The sequence below is a fragment of the Pavona decussata genome, unplaced genomic scaffold (genome assembly GCF_977016875.1).
Source record: "Pavona decussata unplaced genomic scaffold, jaPavDecu1.1 SCAFFOLD_137, whole genome shotgun sequence".
NCBI classification, from domain to species: domain Eukaryota; kingdom Metazoa; phylum Cnidaria; class Anthozoa; order Scleractinia; family Agariciidae; genus Pavona; species Pavona decussata.
In genome coordinates, this window is record NW_028145550.1 from 3,090,326 (window position 1) to 3,106,857 (window position 16,532).

Below are 16,532 nucleotides of genomic sequence, written 5' to 3' on the forward strand. Positions count from 1 at the left end.
CCTAGGGCCAGCATTATTTCAATAATGTTTACATTAACGATTTGCCGGGCGTTTCAGATTACTGTTCCTTAGAATCTTCCAAGGATGATTCGACATTACATCTGTCATTTTTGGTTGGGGATATCGTTGGTGCCGCTCGACAAATAAGCGAAGACCTGAGAAAAGTGGCCGTATGGTGCTGCAAAAATAGCCTTCTGATTAACCCGGAGAAAACGGAATTACTTTTAATCCGCACACGTCAAATGCTTCAAAATACGCCTACAGATCTGGATCTACATGTTACTTTACTGGAAAAGAGCTGCGTCCGGTTGTTTCAGCAAAGGTTCTTGGGGTGTATATGGACGCTACATTGAGTTTTGATGAACCTTTCTCAAACTCATTAATAATTCATAAGTTGATTGACCTATCAAATGGTCGATAAAACATCATGTGCAGTGGTTTCAAGACCCTGTAAAACCTCCTCCTTATTAGTATGCGGTGTTTAATGTTTTTCTCGTACGCTTATTTCCAACGTTCGCAAAAGCATCATTGTTATGAAAAAGTTATGAACTCTCTTGACACACGCTTTTCCAGGAATGTTTTTGAAGCCGTTCAAAAAACTCTCAGCCCGTGTTTTATCGGGTCTAAAAACACTGCTGCTTCTGTTTTAAACATTACGTTAATTCCTAGAAACAGGTATCTTTAAATATTACTTAATCTCAGTTTCTCTAAAACTCACATAAATTGCACATCGCAAAATATGAGCCTGTTACAACCTTTGTGTTTTTTACATTCGTACCAAATTTATCGTCATTTTAAATTTCTAGCGCGCAACAAACACGTTAATTATGTCATTGCTTTTAATGGCCAAATGTTCTCGATGAAAACGGCTGCTTTCAGTAGTCCACTGAACTCAATCTCCGCCCTCTTTTCCCTTCTTTCCTCCGACGTGCATTTATGTATTGGCATAGTCCACCGTCCTTTTAACTCGGTTGGTAGAGCATCGGACTGCCAAGCGGAAGGTACGGCCGCTGGGGCCATTCGTGGACTTCCTTTAACAGCCGATGATTATGAAACAGCCAAAACATCGTAAAGAAGCGTTTTTGCAACCTCAAACAATTATCAATGCACATAAGGAACGTCTTGTCAACAATTTGCAGCAGTAAATTCTGACAGTAATTTGAAACGGCTAACGTAACCTTATGATAAAATTGATGGCCAATTCGCGCCATGAACTCTAAGAGGTAGAGAGTGAATCATATGGGAAATATCTCTTTTGATGGAGAAACTCCCAGCAAATCTGAGCTTAATGATTTCAAAGTTCATAGTTAAAAAAGGGTAGGTCTTACATCCCTGACTTTTAAAGGAATTTGACAGTGAAATTGCAGTGAGGAAACGCTGTGAACTGATTGAAAAAAAAAAAAAAAAACTTGACTGAGCCAGCTATGACCACAGTGAAATAATAATAACAATAATAATAATTTATTCTCTTACATTGCGCATTTTCCATGACAAGATGATCAAATGCGCATTACAATATTACAAAAGCACAATATGTATATACATTACGTGTGACAGCAGTATTGAAATGACGAATCCTCTATATATTCTATATCTACCTATCTACTATATCTACGATAAAAGTCATTTCATGTCCATATGTTTAACAATAGGAGTATTACTTCGATTATAATAGGAAATCGGATTCATGTTGGGCGATTTATTAAGTGAAGGATCAGGTCCCCTACCGTAGCTGCTTCAGTCACTCTGTCAGGAGATAAATGAAATGTGTGAATTGTACTTACTACAGGCAGAGGAACCCCAGCGCAATGTGTACCACAATAATTTATAGTGGAGGTAGTAGAATCTCTTAAGACAACAAAGGCGTTGTTCCATTTGTTGTCGTAACAGCCATTTGGCACAGAATTCCTCTTCAAGCAGCCTGTGTCACAATTTTGCAGGGAAACATCATTTGTCGATTTTTGACAATTCCAGTGGTCTAGTGCATGTCAAGAGGGAGGGGTGCCATTTCAACATAATTAGCTGACACATAAGTTAGGGAGATTCGCAATACCCTGTGGGAGGAGATAATACGAGTCCCGTAATTTGCCAAGAGCAACCTCAGTCTATCCACTATTAAAACCGAAAAGCTTCTTATCAAGACTTTCGGGTAGGAGAATGAGCAAATGAAGCAATACGTAAGTTATGACGGGAGCAAGTACGTGTGGCCTTAAAGGACGATCAAATCCAGAGGCCGTGGGCTCGATTCAAACCGAGGTCGCCTCGTGCGATCTCTCATTTCCTTACTAGAGCTAACGCTCAGTGGGAAATTCATGGGTTCACTTTAGCACTTCAACAAACACTGTAGAGTTAAGTTTCTGATCCATCATTTGTCCTAGTGAGTTGTGTCCACATGTGACAAAATCGACACGATATTAAAAACTTACGAGGAAAAAGTTCAGCTTGTCTCCCTATATTTTGTAGAAAAATACGTAATGCTGGCTGTTTACTCTTTTTATGGGTCAATGACGAGTCAAATATTGCCAAAATAGCTGATCTACATTAAAAAATACCAGGTTTCATGTTGCACTAAGAAAAAACGATTAAACAGTTAGAAAAAACGATTACTTGAATAGCCATGACAATAAATGAACTGGATGTCCAGCACGAATAAGTCGAAAATATACAAAATTAAAGTGTGCGATTTGCACTCTGTCTTTCTTCCGACTCTTGTAATCGTTCTCAAACAAATGATTTGTTAATTCTTACAGTAGGCGGTCCCGTTCGAGGGATCTTCGCGTATGCACTTCGCGAAAAAAACTAATGGGAGAGTTGATGAGCTGATTTTGTTGCCTGTTTACTTAAATGTGAAACGAATAATCTAGATGGACGTATATGTTTAACAATTATTCCACGAGCGTGCGTTGGATATGAGATGATAGCTAATGAGGGACGTAGAGCGCGCGCCGAGTTCGCTATAATCATCTCATATCTAGCAAGCGCGAGCGGAATAATTGTTTCATGGAAAAAAAAATCAAGACATATTGCCAGATCTTGTTGATTTCGCTTTGCAAGAACAAGCAAAAGACAATTTAATGGTCGTTATTTATCGGGCATGGTATAATGGCTCATATACCATGGCCGCTAAGCCAATCAAATTTCTGAAATTGTCGTTATACAATGATCCATTTTTAATAATTGTACATATAGGTCGCTTTAAACGTAGCCTTAAAACGCCAAGGAACGCTAAATTTTTTCTTAAATTTTAACACCGCAGCTCTCCTCTGTATAAGGGGATGGTCGGTTTTTCAGAATTTATAATGTTTGGAACGTTTTTGGCGGTTTCATTAAAAATGTAAGCACCAAAAGAAACGTAAGGACTGTTAACAGAATGTGGTAGTTTTTTGAAACAGGGAACAAGGAACCATCTCCGCGTTTCATCGAAAGGAAAAATGATCACAAATTAATAATTAATAAACTGAATCGAAGCCATTTTCGTGCACTTCGCTTTGTTTAAAGCATCACTGGTATCAGCCTACCATGACAACCGGCTGTGCGCGTTCTACTTACTTTACCGTTCGTTGTTTTGGCATAACACCCTATTTTGTAAATATTTTCTTAAAGCTTAATAATTCATCTTATGGTTCATTTCGGATATGTCTAAGAATAATTATTGTAAATCAATCCGTGTTGACATTAGGTTGTATCTTGATTTTGTATTCTGAAACTTAATGGATCTATAGTGTAATTTGATTGACATAAGTGTCATAATAGTCTACCATTGTATTGGAAAAGATAAATTTGTAAAATCAAAGCTCATGTATCAGTTGATACGAAAGTTCGGAGTTGTTAGAGATACTGAAATGTAAACAGTATATGATGGAGAACGAAATAAAGAATTGTTGAAGGGAGAAAGATACAGTCCTCTTATTGAGTCGAACCAGTGCCGGGATTTTCCGAACATTTGGTCCCTCGAGCCGGATCATGGGAAAGACAAAGACATCTAAAACAGGCAATGGAACGACTTCAGAAACGAGAAAGGAGAGCAGAGAAGAGACAGTGCAACTGAGAAGGAGAGAAAGAAAAGGGCATAGAGCGTACCTAAAATACGTCGGCGACGAGTTAAAAGGACTCTTGCAAACGTGCAACGAGGAGCAGCGGGCGAAGACCATTCAGTTAAAGGGTACATTATCGGAACTGTTGGACATTACTAAAGAACTTGACGGCGAAATTTTGAGATTGTTAGTCGAAATTGAGGAGGTGTCGGACGAGGAGATAGCAGAGGAGATACGATGCGCCGGAGACTTGAGGGGAGAGTTTACTGCACTTGTCGCCTCAGCAGAAGAGGCACTCGGTGGAAACTCTCAACCTCCAGCATCACCACAAGAGCCTTCAAGTAACGGGAGCAATAATTCGTCCGGCACAGTTCAAGTTCGATTGCCGAAGCTGGAAGCGAAGCGGTTCGCGGGGCGTGTCGAGGAATGGCAGGAGTTTTGGGACGGTTTCGTAAGCTCCATACACTCCAATCCCAAGCTATCGCCCGTAGACAAGTTTTCCTACTTACGCGGATTACTTGGGGGAACAGTACGTACGGCTATAGCGGGATTGGCCTTAACGGAGGCAAATTATGAGGCCGCCATCGACCTGTTAAAGCGGCGATTCGGGAAGAAAAGTACAATCGAACGGCCCACGTGAACGACCTTTTAAAGATTCAGGCTGTTTTTAATGAAAGGGATATTGGTGGCCTTCGCCGATTGTACGACTTGGTGGAAGTCCACCATCGAGGCCTTCAGGCGCTTGGAGTGGACGCCGCTACATATCAAGGGATTGTTGTGCCGGCCATCTTGAACAAGATACCAGAGGCCATACGATTGCAGATAACCAGAGGGAAGAACCATGAGGAGTGGAGAATGGACGAAATGCTAGCTGAACTGTTGTGTGAGCTGGAGCTGAGAGAGGAAAATTCATTCAGAAGCGACAAGAACTTTACGCGTGAGCCGCGTGAGAAAGATCAAAGAAAATTTGGGGGCGGACCCCCAACAGCCAACGCCCTGTTAGCAAAGACATGGGACAATCTGTGTGCTTATTGTAAGGGCGAACATGCCCATGAACATTGTATGAACGTTACTTCTGTTGAGGAAAGGAAGCTCCTTTTATGTAAGTACGGACGATGCTTTATTTGTGCTAAGAAAGGGCATATTTCCCGTGATTGTGCCACTAAAATTGTATGTAATGTTTGTAAGAAAGGGTGTCATCATGTTTCCATTTGTGTTGACTATGTGGGTTACAACGCATACCAGGCGCCGCGTCAGCCTAGGCCCGCAAACAATGGTGATTATGATATCTCGCCAAGTGTCAATCACGCGCATGCCAGTCATGCCAGTCCCGCCCTTCACGTGGGATTAGTTGGGAGGGTTGCATTACAAACAGCCCAAGCAGTTATTACGGGGAGCAAACATTCGAGGGTTCGGGTTTTATTCGACGCGGGTAGCCATAAGTCCTTTATAACTACTAGAGCTGTACAGTTAGCGGGGTTGCAGGAGGTGCGAAGGGAATGGATCGAAATTAGCACCTTTGGGCAGCAAACGAGGGATAGTGGGTTGAGGGGTCTGCATGAGTTTGATGTGTTCCCTTTACAGGGGGGGAATGGGATTAGGATCGAGGCCTATGAGGTACCCAGTATCACGCAAATACGAAATGAGCACATTGAGAACAGGAAAGCCGAGTACCCCCATCTCCAGGGCTTGTGGTCCTCGGATGTCAATCGGGATTGGGAAATTCTCGATGTAGACCTGCTCATTGGGGCGGATTTTCTCTGGTCCTTTCAAGGGGGGAGAACGGTAAGGGGGGAGCCAGGTGAACCCGTCGCCGTAGAAACCCACCTGGGTTGGGTCTTGTCAGGGCCCCTGAATGGGGAAACATGGAAACAGGGACATGGGCCCCTGCCGTCCAATTACCACAACAGCTTGAGACGGCTAAAAGGTCAATTAGGACGGTTAAAGAGTGACCCCACAGTTCTGAATGCATATGACGGGATCATAAAGGAACAAGAAGAGGTTGGAATAGTCGAGCGAGTGACGGAGTTAGAAACGACTGAGAAGATTCATTATCTCCCGCATCACGCAGTCATCCGGAAAGACGCCAAGACGACCAAGGTCAGGGTCGTGTACGACGCATCGTCTAAAGAGGGAAAAAGGGGTGTGTCGCTGAATGATTGCCTTCATGTGGGACCTGCGTTAACACCACTGCTGTATGAAATTCTAATTCGTTTTCGAGAGAAGCGCGTTGCGTTAGTTGGTGATATTGAAAAGGCATTTCTCAATATCGTTGTAAACAGACGTGACAGGGATTGTTTGAGGTTTCTCTGGGTAAATAGTGTTGACAGCGAGCAATTAGAGCCCATTGTTTACAGGTTTTGTCGTGTTGTTTTTGGAGTTAATTGTTCACCATTCCTACTCAATGCAACACTGCAATATCATCTTGATTCGTTTATTGAGCTAGATCCTGAGTTTGTTCGTATCATGAAGAAGAGTTTTTACGTCGATGATCTCGTTTCTGGAAGGAGAGACACGCAGGAGGCAGGTGAGTTGTATGACAAGGCGAAAACGAGACTCGCTCTCGGTGGGTTTAAATTAAGGAAATGGTTAACGAACAGCGGGGAGTTGAGGGCCAAAATAGAACAACGTGAATTGCGTGACGAGACAGACGTAAACAAAGAAGTCGAAAGCGCCGACGAGAGTTATGCCAAGGAGACCCTTGGAGCGAAAGCGGGAATGAAGAATGAAAGGGTGCTTGGACAGTCGTGGAATTGTGAAAACGATGTGTTTATCTTTGAGCTGTCAGAAATGGTTTCAAAAGCGGATGACTTGCCTGTCACGAAAAGAAGTATTTTGAAGGTGATTGCAGGTATGTATGACCCCTTGGGGTTGGTGAGCCCAGTTCTTGTCAGTATGAAGGCTTTATTTCAAGAGTTGTGCATGGGCAAGGTAGGTTGGGACGAAGAGTCAAGTGGTGAATTGAAGACACGTTGGATGGGGTGGTTAAGTGACCTAAAGGGAGCGAAAGAGATTCAAATTCCTAGATGCGTTTATGGAGTACCCCTGGGCGAAGTTACTTGCTCACTGCATGGATTTGCCGACGCAAGTAGAAAGGCTTACTGTGCTGTGATTTATTTTGTGTGCGAGCTTTCTGGAGCTATCTCAGTGACGCTGCTTACTTCCAAGACGAGAGTTTCCCCTCAGAAGCCACAGACGATACCGCGATTGGAACTCATGTCCGGCAGAATTCTATCGACGCTCATGAGTACAGTTAAAGAAGCCCTCGAGGGGGAGGTACACATAGCGAGCACACAATTGTGGCTGGACAGCAAAACGGCGCTATGGTGGATAGCAAACAACGGCGAATGGAAGCAGTTTGTTCGTCACAGAGTCAATGAAATTCTGAAGGTCACGAAGAAGGATGAGTGGGGACATTGTCCGGGGGAGGAGAACCCAGCGGACATAGGTTCGAGAGGTGAACAGGCATCCAAGCTGAAAGAAAACGTCTTGTGCTGGAACGGTCCACCGTGGTTGACTGGACCAAGGACTGGATGGCCAAGCACGGAGATCAACGAGACTCCACAGAGTAACGAAGAGATGGAGAAAGTGACTGTCACGGTAGCTTGCGTGACAAGAAAACGTGGAGTCACAGATGTGATTGATATCAACAAGTTTAGTACCTTTGATCGGTTGTTGAAGGTTACGGCATGGGTGAAGCGTTTTCTGTTCAATTTTGTGTGTACCAGAAGGGGTGTGCAAGGGAGAGCGGGTATGTTGCAAAGAAGAGAAATGTACGAAGCAGAGCGAATATGGATCGGAACCGCGCAAGCGGAATTAAAGGGCAGTAAAAGCTATGATGACCTTGTCCGACAATTGAAACTAGAGAACCGTGACGGAATCTTGAAATGTATTGGCAGATTGGAAAATTCGGATCTGGACCTGGAATCGCAGGAACCAATCATTCTGCCCAGAAATCACAGGATGACCAAGTTGATTATCAAAGAATGCCATAGAAGAACGAAACACGGAGGAGTGCGAACGACGTTGGGAGAGTTGAGGTCAAGGTTTTGGGTTCCAAAGGGTAGACAAGTTGTAAAGAAGGTGTTAAGAGAATGCGTGACGTGTAAAAGACAGCAAGGAAAACCCTTTGGAGCGCCACCTGTAGCAGCATTGCCAGAATTCAGGGTCAGGGAGGCCGCACCATTTTCGAAGGTAGGAGTAGATTTCGCTGGTCCAGTGTATGTGAAGTCTACAGATGGCGAAATGGTGAAATCCTATATAGCGTTGTTTACTTGTTGCGTGACACGGGCTGTGCATCTGGACCTGGTGGCAGACTTAACAGCGCCGACCTTTTTGCGTTGTTTACGAAAGTTTACGGCCAGGCGGGGCACACCATCGTTGATAGTTTCGGACAACGCGAAGACGTTCAAGGCATCGGGGAAGATTTTGAGGCGAATGTATGACAAGGAAGAGGTAAGGGCGCATTTGGAGACAAACCGGATAGACTGGAGGTTCAATTTAGAGCGGGCGCCATGGTGGGGAGGATTCTTTGAGCGATTGATAGGAACTACGAAACGCTGTCTTAGAAAGGTCCTTGGAAACGCGAAGCTTAACGCGGACGAAATGATAACAGTCTTAACTGAATTGGAAGCCACCATGAATTCACGTCCCCTGACGTACGAATATGATGAAGTTGGGGCGGAAATGTTGACACCATCGCATCTCATCTATGGACGGCGCTTAATTAACTTACCAGAGGAGGTACGAGATGACGAGGAAGAAAATGAACGTGGGTTCCTGAAGAGGTTCAGATACCTTGCTAAGTTAAGAATCCATTTCTGGAATCGGTGGCGCAAAGAGTATTTGGTGGATTTGAGAGAGCATCATCGTGGCAACAAGGAAGGCAAGCATGACAAGGTAAGTGTTGGAGAATTGGTGTTGGTTCACGAAGACAATGTTAAGAGAAGTAACTGGAAATTGGCGAAGGTGGAGGAGTTGATTGTGGGCAAAGATGGACAGGTAAGAGGTGCCAGACTGAAAGTAATCACGAAGGGAAAACCTGTTTTTATGAACCGGGCAGTTCAAAAGTTGTTTCCCCTGGAGGTTAGTTGTGTCACGGGGGGAACTCAGGGAAATGTAGGAACCGGGGAAAATGGCAATCAGGGTAGGGTTAGAAATACCCCAAGGCGAGCGGCAGCACTGGATTCGTGTTGGCGTACGCGAGCCATGATTAATCACTAGTTGTTTGCTCGGTGTATTTTGTAGCGCGATCGTACTTTTCGGACTTGTGTACTGTGTTTGACCCTGATTGGTCAAAGGGGGGAGTGTGTCTAAGAATAATTATTGTAAATCAATCCGTGTTGACATTAGATTGTATCTTGATTTTGTATTCTGAGACTTAATGGATCTATAGTGTAATTTGATTGACATAAGTGTCAAAATAGTCTACCATTGTATTGGAAAAGATAAATTTGTAAAATCGAAGCTCATGTATCAGTCGATACGAAAGTTCGGAGTTGTTAGAGATACTGAAATGTAAACAGTATATGATGGAGAACGAAATAAAGAATTGTTGAAGGGAGAAAGATACAGTCCTCTTATTGAGTCGAACCAGTGCCGGGATTTCCCGAACAGGATACAAATTAAAACTTAACGTTACACAGACAATGAGGTCTCCCAATTAAAAATGCACAGAAAGTTTTTGACCACGTAAGCTGCCAACACCACTTTTATTTTCCCTTCACCTTAAGCAAGTAATTAACATAACTTAGCTATGTATAGAGCGCATGCAACGCTCTAAGATACGTCGAGCTTTTATTGACTGGTACACTGGTAGAAACCAATTGGTTACTTTAACATGCTCATGTTACTTTTAGCTTTCTATAGTCCTATATATGCCAGTCAGGTTTTCAGCTTTCTGGTTAGCAATGAACTGGTCGCCTCAACGTGGCATTGGCATCTTACAAACAACACCGGGGGTGACTTCCCAGTCACAAGGGGCATCATTCCACTTTCCTCCTATATCCCGATACATGGCGACACAATCCTCTCGGCCTCCAGTGTCGTTGGGCTCCCCAGAATTCCATCCGTTATACTCTATTGGGGTGCCGTCAACCCATTTGAAGCTCCTGTCAGCCGTTCGCGTGAGTCCAATCCATGCACCCCAGAATGGTAATCCAGGTGTTTCATTTACCAGATCGAAAATAAACTGGTTTTCATGGCCAGATCTGATGATGGCGATGTCTCCTCCCATTTGCTTACATTTGTTCCGAGCATCGCTCATTCTTCGAAATCGGGTATTGTCAACGTAGTAACAAGCGACTTCACCTGAAACCCACTTAGGTGGACAACGACCTAAATAAAGAGAAGTTAGTGAGAGAAAGAGAGCCATAAGCTAAATATTTGATATGACGCTGGCGAGAAGACCTCGATGAGTAAATACCGATTACAATGATTATTATTCTCAGCAATAAAGACTTACCAATACGAATAGATGTAAAAACGAACGATAAAAACCGACGCTTCGGTGTCGTCATGATCATTCAAATAATAATAATAATAATAATAATAATAATAATAATAATAATAATAATAAATAAATAAATGAAGAATAAATAAAAAGGAGATCACAAAGATTCTAGGAGAGCAGCAATAAAAGGAAGTCTCAAACAGTTATAAATTCTAAGCATTTTTAAAAAAGTTTGCACCTTTGTAGAAAAAAGTGCACATGGTGCATTCTAAGTTAACTTTTTCAAAAATTAGGTCATTATTTACTTCTAGTTTTGTAGTGGTGAATGTCATTTTTTCTCACATTAAAATAATCAAAAAGGTATAAGGGAACTCTATTTGAAATGGTATAAAAAAGGTTCCTTTCCACTATAGCTTAACCCGACAACAATTCACTTTTGCTGGCGGGGTTTAGAACTCACGACAATCTTGCAAAATAAGCCTTTTATATTTTTCGAAATATTTTATGTGAATGATACAATTTAACCGGTGAAAACGGAAAAAAACCTTCTAGTACTGAACTTAAAAACCACACGGAAATGAAAGACATAAGAGTAACATTCTGTTATATTAACGTTAACCACCACGCGACCCTTTACGAACCCTCTGCTTCCATCATCAGAGACACAAAAATTACGCCAAAAATGAACACTGCTCCTTTGATAGCCATCCCTGCCTGATTCTGTAAAGAAAAATGAAGAAAGTATTCAATGGCCAAAGTTAGGAAATTTGTGATTGCATGACGCTAAAAGATGTAAAAAGTTGTCAGTATTTAAACTCACGTTGGACATTACGTACATGTGAAGATAATTTGGCATGAATGAAAAAAATGCAAATAGAAAGAATGTGGGTTTTTTTTGCGAATGGCTAATTTACTTTAAAGCTGGCAATGTAGAAAAAAAAAACCTAAGGACTTTAAATGAAGTAGTGCTTTTAGTAGTTGCCTTTCTGAGAAATCTGAATTATTGATATACTTGTTGAAAAAATTACCCCCTTTTATCTCGTAATGCATGTGTAATGATCACATTTTTTTATTCTCAAAAATTTCATTTTATGTCTGATATAAATCCCCTTTCATTCTCCGTAAGAGACAAACTTTGCATAAAATGTTTTGTTTTTGTCACAATTTATTATTGCTTGGATTTCGCACTCCAAATGTTACAATGGTTCCGACCTTGATTGCCTTAAACCTGCGAATTATTGATGTGAGTCTCACTTCAATTTATGCCTTTCACAAGGCCTAGGTGGGACTAAGTTAATGTAATTTAATAGATAAGGTAATTTATGAGGGCATTGACTCTAAAACACAAATTGTTTTGGTAAAATTGCAAATAGCCTAAGTTCGCTGGAAAACTAAGGAGCGAACAATTAGTCATTTCATCGTTTTCTTTCCTGTTTATTTTGCTTGCTTATGTTATTCAATTGCCCCTCAAAATCAAAACTTGGAAAGGAATTCTCAGAATATAAATTCACTTGGAGAAATTAGAGCATTGATGTGAACGGTTCAAGAAACAAAATGAAAGCAAAACTTTTCAAATTATTGAGTTTTAAGCATTCGGCAACTGAAGAGCTCCCTTTCTGATTCAGGACTTGAACTGTAAATTTAGACAAAGAACAACGCTAAGCATTTCCGATAATCTTACGCGTTCGCGTTATGTTTCAGTCGTAACAACCGGAGGTGTTTGTGAAGAAGTTTTGCCTCGATAAAGTACAACAGGTCTCAAGACACCAATTTTTGAAATAATTTCCTTATCCCATATACATATTTATCATGAACACGCAGTTGGCGATCTTTGGCAAATTAAAGCAGCTGACAAAATTCTGGAAGAAAAATTAGAATTTTCAAAAATTGTAAGAAGTTATAAATAATGAATACCGAGTATCACTCTTCTAAAGATGAATCACGGTAAGCGCTGGTGAAGACAGTCGGAAAGATTGACTGTACACTTGTGGAAATGAATTGGTCATTTCTTAAAAGAGCAGTGGAGTTAGCACTAAAATCAATTCAAACTCTTGTTTTCTGTACACGACCGAGATATTGTAACTCAGTATTGGCAAATAGAACTAGTTTACGTGATGGGAAAGAAACCAAGATTTAAAACCTAAGCAGACCAATTTGCTTCTTGGTCAATGCGAAATAACGTAGCAGATCAAGTAAGCTTGAGTATCCTTTGGGCAAACAATTATCATTACCCATTAAAGCGGTTGCGTTGAATCACTTGAGTTAATCAGTTAAATTATTTGAATCAGTTCATTTTAAAACTAGCCGAGGATTGCTTACTACTTAGCTTGAGAGATTTCTTTCTCCAAGAATATGGCAAGAATTGTTTATGCGTTTTGTTTGGAAAGCTGATTTATTAACAGTCTCTAAAGGTAAACGGTTTGTTTAATAGGTTATGTCCACAAGTGACAAAATCGGCACGATTGTAAAAATTTACTTGAAAAAACTCATCTTTTGTTAACCTATATTTTGCCAGAAAAAAAAAATACTCTCTTGACTCTTGACTCTTGACTCTTGACTCTCTTTTGACTCTTTTTGGGGTCCTAAACGATTCGGAAATTGACAAAATACCTAATCCGAATTTCGAAATGCTAGGTTTCATGTGGCACCATAAGATCCAAATAACCGAAACACCGTAAGAACTGAAATGACCGGAAGGAAGAACACCGCAAAGACACCGGACGCCTAAATTTTTAGTCGCCGATTTTCGCGTTTTCCGAAGGAAAACACACCTTTTCGGAATGGTAAACCGAAAGAACAACTACTAACGGATACTTAACAGTTTCGACAGCGGAGATCCGAGAAATAACGGCGAAGAAATTGTGTTTCGAGTGCAAATTGTTGTTTTATCCAGGCGACGAGCTGGCGGATATCTCAAATCATTATTCAGGCCATGGAAATTCTGCAAAATTTTTTAGTACTTATGAGAATTCAACAGCCAACAGTTCGGATTTTACCGTCAGAACCTTTATTATTTTCTAAAATTTATTACTTAATCGGTCAGCGTAAAACGAAGACTACCGATCGGGCGTAAAACAACGGACAGAGGGTAAAATTTAGACCAGGAATATACAATGCTTACAATATACTTGCTTGTACTAAGGTAGAGCTGTAAAAGAATAAACAAAACAAAACTGAGATTTCATCATGTCGACTTTCTGGCGTTTACAGCTGGATATGCCAGGAAAGAAGCCCAAGTTCACGCACCGATATGCGTCTTGTTGCTGTTAAAAGAATGCGGAAAAATTTGACCTTCAAAACGACGTTTCTTCTCCACTTGAGCGAAAACAAAAATGGAATAACAGATTTCATGGTTTTCTGATCCACGTATTTTTGCTTTCCATGCCACAAATTCTAAATTCTAGGTTGACTTATTCAGCAGTAATTTTAATTGAGGTATTTTACTAGCACTTTGCTTAGCTTAGTTACACTTGGAGAGTGCGTAACAGTTGACGAGAGCGTACAACTTGATGAGGTGAATAAGAGTTGATGAAAGCTTGTGAGAATTGTACTGTTTTAAAAGTTACCAGCTAATAAGGTACATTATGATATGTATTAGCCCATGAATTAGCCCAAGACTCTGTTGACGTATCAATGATAATATGAAATGAAGATCTATCTGATTTCATTTCTTTTCTCGTCTTTCTTTTTCTTTGTCACTTTGATGTGATACTGCGGTCCTTACTTTCAAGAATGGCAATAAGATCGTAGCTTCACAAACCATTCAGATATGAGTCAGTGATTTTTTGCGAAGTGCATGCTGTCCCATTTTTATTTTGTTCAATTTAAATATTATTTTTCAGAAGCAGCTACAAAACCTAAAAAAAAAAAAAATTTTAAAAATGTATTACTGCCATTGCTGTTTCTTGTACCTTTTTAACCATTTCAGGCGAAATTGTTTAGTTTGATCTGCTCAGGACACTACATTGCTTGATGATAATAATAGACAATGAAAAGCTCAGTACTCCTTGAATTGACATGCTGTTGTTGCAATTAGAGCCGTATTTTGCATTTTTTACAATCTATGTTAAGAAACAATGAATGGCTTTTCTATCTGCGAAGAGATTACGGAAGCATTAACTATTCCGTAATTACAAAAGACAGAGGTGAATTTTGTTCCGCTTTTCTTACCCCATTCACACTGAAAAGTATTCTGGAATAATGTTCGTAGGTTTGCTTTTCTGAATCAAGACTTGTATACAGCAATAAGAAAAAACGCTTTGCGTTTTAAAACTTTTAATTTCTCAACTTACCAAGTGCGGTTTTCTGAGAGTGATAGTCCTAACTGCTGGAGGTTCTCGTCGGGAATAAAAGCTATATTCTGGATCTGTCTAGGTTTAACATTTATCTTTACTTTGAATACCAAATTAGCGATTTTTGGCAGATTAAGGCAGCTGTTCAAATTTTTGAGACAAATAGTTTTATCGATTTTATTATATTTTCAATATCTCGTACTATGCACTCGAGAGAGCCTCATCCTCTCTTGATGCACTTCAATACAGTCGCAAAGAGCTATGGAATAGTTGACAGAAGGCTTGCTTCGAGCTCCTTCTTCATATTGACGAGAAGGAATTCATCAGTAATTTATATATATATATGGTTCTTCAGGTTAGGTTAAACTGCGTAACTAGAACTATTTGTTTTTTCTAGCGACCAGGAAAGCCTTATTGTCATAGTGAAAATTAATGCAAGAATGAAGAATTTATTCTAATGAAAAAAAAAAAAAATTAAATCGAACTTCAAAGTTAATAGTTTTATTCTAGAAAGATAAATAACTTCTATAAAACGCGATAGGTAGTTGCAATGCTTGTGGGTCGTGTGCTCACTGGGTAACAAGTGAATGTAATTAAAATAATGTGGAATAAATAAAAATGAGCCATAAAATAATAACTTTAGAATTGCTTTTTTTCCCTAATAGATTTAAATCCTGTCTCTTTAATGACACGTTCTGTAGAGACTAAAATCAAGTTCTTTGATCGAATGGTCTTGCTGGCGTTTAAAAGTTAAACATTTCAAAGTGGTTTTGAAAATCAGGAAGTCCAAATTTAAACCTTTGCTGACCACTTTGCTTCTTCAAAGCCAAGCTAATTAACATAGCGGATCAAATAAGTTTGGGTATCCTCCAAACAAGTTTGTTACCCATTAAAACAGTCGTGTACAATCACTTGATTTAATCAAAATTATTCGAATAAGTTCATTTTAATTAAAGCTAGGATTGATTACAGATTAGCTTGGGAGTTTTCTTTCTCCCAGAATATAGCAAGAATTGTTTATGCATTTGAGAAATATCTTTTGAAAGCTGATTTACTAACAGTCTCAAAAGTTGAACAGTTTGTTTAATCAGTTGTGTCCACAAGTGACAAAATCGGCACGATTGTAAAAATTTACGTGCAAAAACTAATCTTTTGTTAACCTATATGTTGCCAGGAAAAAAAATACTCTCTTGACTCTTGACTCTTGACGCTTGACTCTTGACTCTCTTTTGACTCTTTTTTGAGTCCTAAACGATTCGGAAATTGACAAAATACCGGAATTTCGAAATGCTAGGTTTCATGTGGCACCATAAAATCCAAATGACCGAAACACCGTAAGAACTGAAATGACCGGAAGGAAGAACACCGCAAAGACCCCGGACGACTAATTTTTTAGTCTCCGGTTTTCGCATTTTCCGAAGGAAAAAACACCTTTTCGGAATGGTAAACCGAAAGAACAACTACTAACGAATACTTAACAGTTTCGACAGCGGAGATCCGAGAAATAACGGCGAAGAAATTGTGTTTCGAGTGCAAATTGTTGTTTTATCCAGGCGACGAGCTGGCGGACATCTCAAATCATTATTCAGGCCATGGAATTTCTGCGAAATTTTTTAGTACTTATGAGAATTCAACAGCCAACAGTTCGGATTTTACGTCAGAACCTTTATTATTTTCTAAAATTTATTACTTAATCGGTCAGTGTAAAACGCAGACTACCGATCGGGCGTAAAAAAACGGATTGAGGGTAAAATT

At 40.2% G+C, this 16,532-nt stretch overlaps 2 protein-coding genes across 2 annotated transcripts; one reads left to right on the top strand and one right to left on the bottom strand.

The window, feature by feature from the left end:
• Positions 1–3,963: 3,963 nt before the first annotated feature.
• LOC146467348 (uncharacterized) lies at positions 3,964–9,566 on the top strand. Its single transcript, XM_085126036.1, has 2 exons — positions 3,964–4,563; positions 4,689–9,566. Exons 1-2 carry the CDS (start codon positions 3,964–3,966, stop codon positions 9,255–9,257), a joined length of 5,169 nt encoding a protein of 1,722 aa, XP_084982162.1. The 3' UTR covers positions 9,258–9,566.
• A 160-nt stretch (positions 9,567–9,726) lies between these two features.
• LOC146467349 (C-type lectin domain family 4 member G-like) lies at positions 9,727–14,832 on the bottom strand. The gene is made up of 3 exons (XM_085126143.1): positions 14,778–14,832; positions 11,127–11,205; positions 9,727–10,370 (listed from the first exon to the last, which is right to left on the bottom strand). Exons 2-3 carry the CDS (start codon positions 11,191–11,193, stop codon positions 9,958–9,960), a joined length of 480 nt encoding a protein of 159 aa, XP_084982269.1. The 5' UTR covers positions 11,194–11,205; positions 14,778–14,832; the 3' UTR covers positions 9,727–9,957.
• Positions 14,833–16,532: the final 1,700 nt, after the last annotated feature.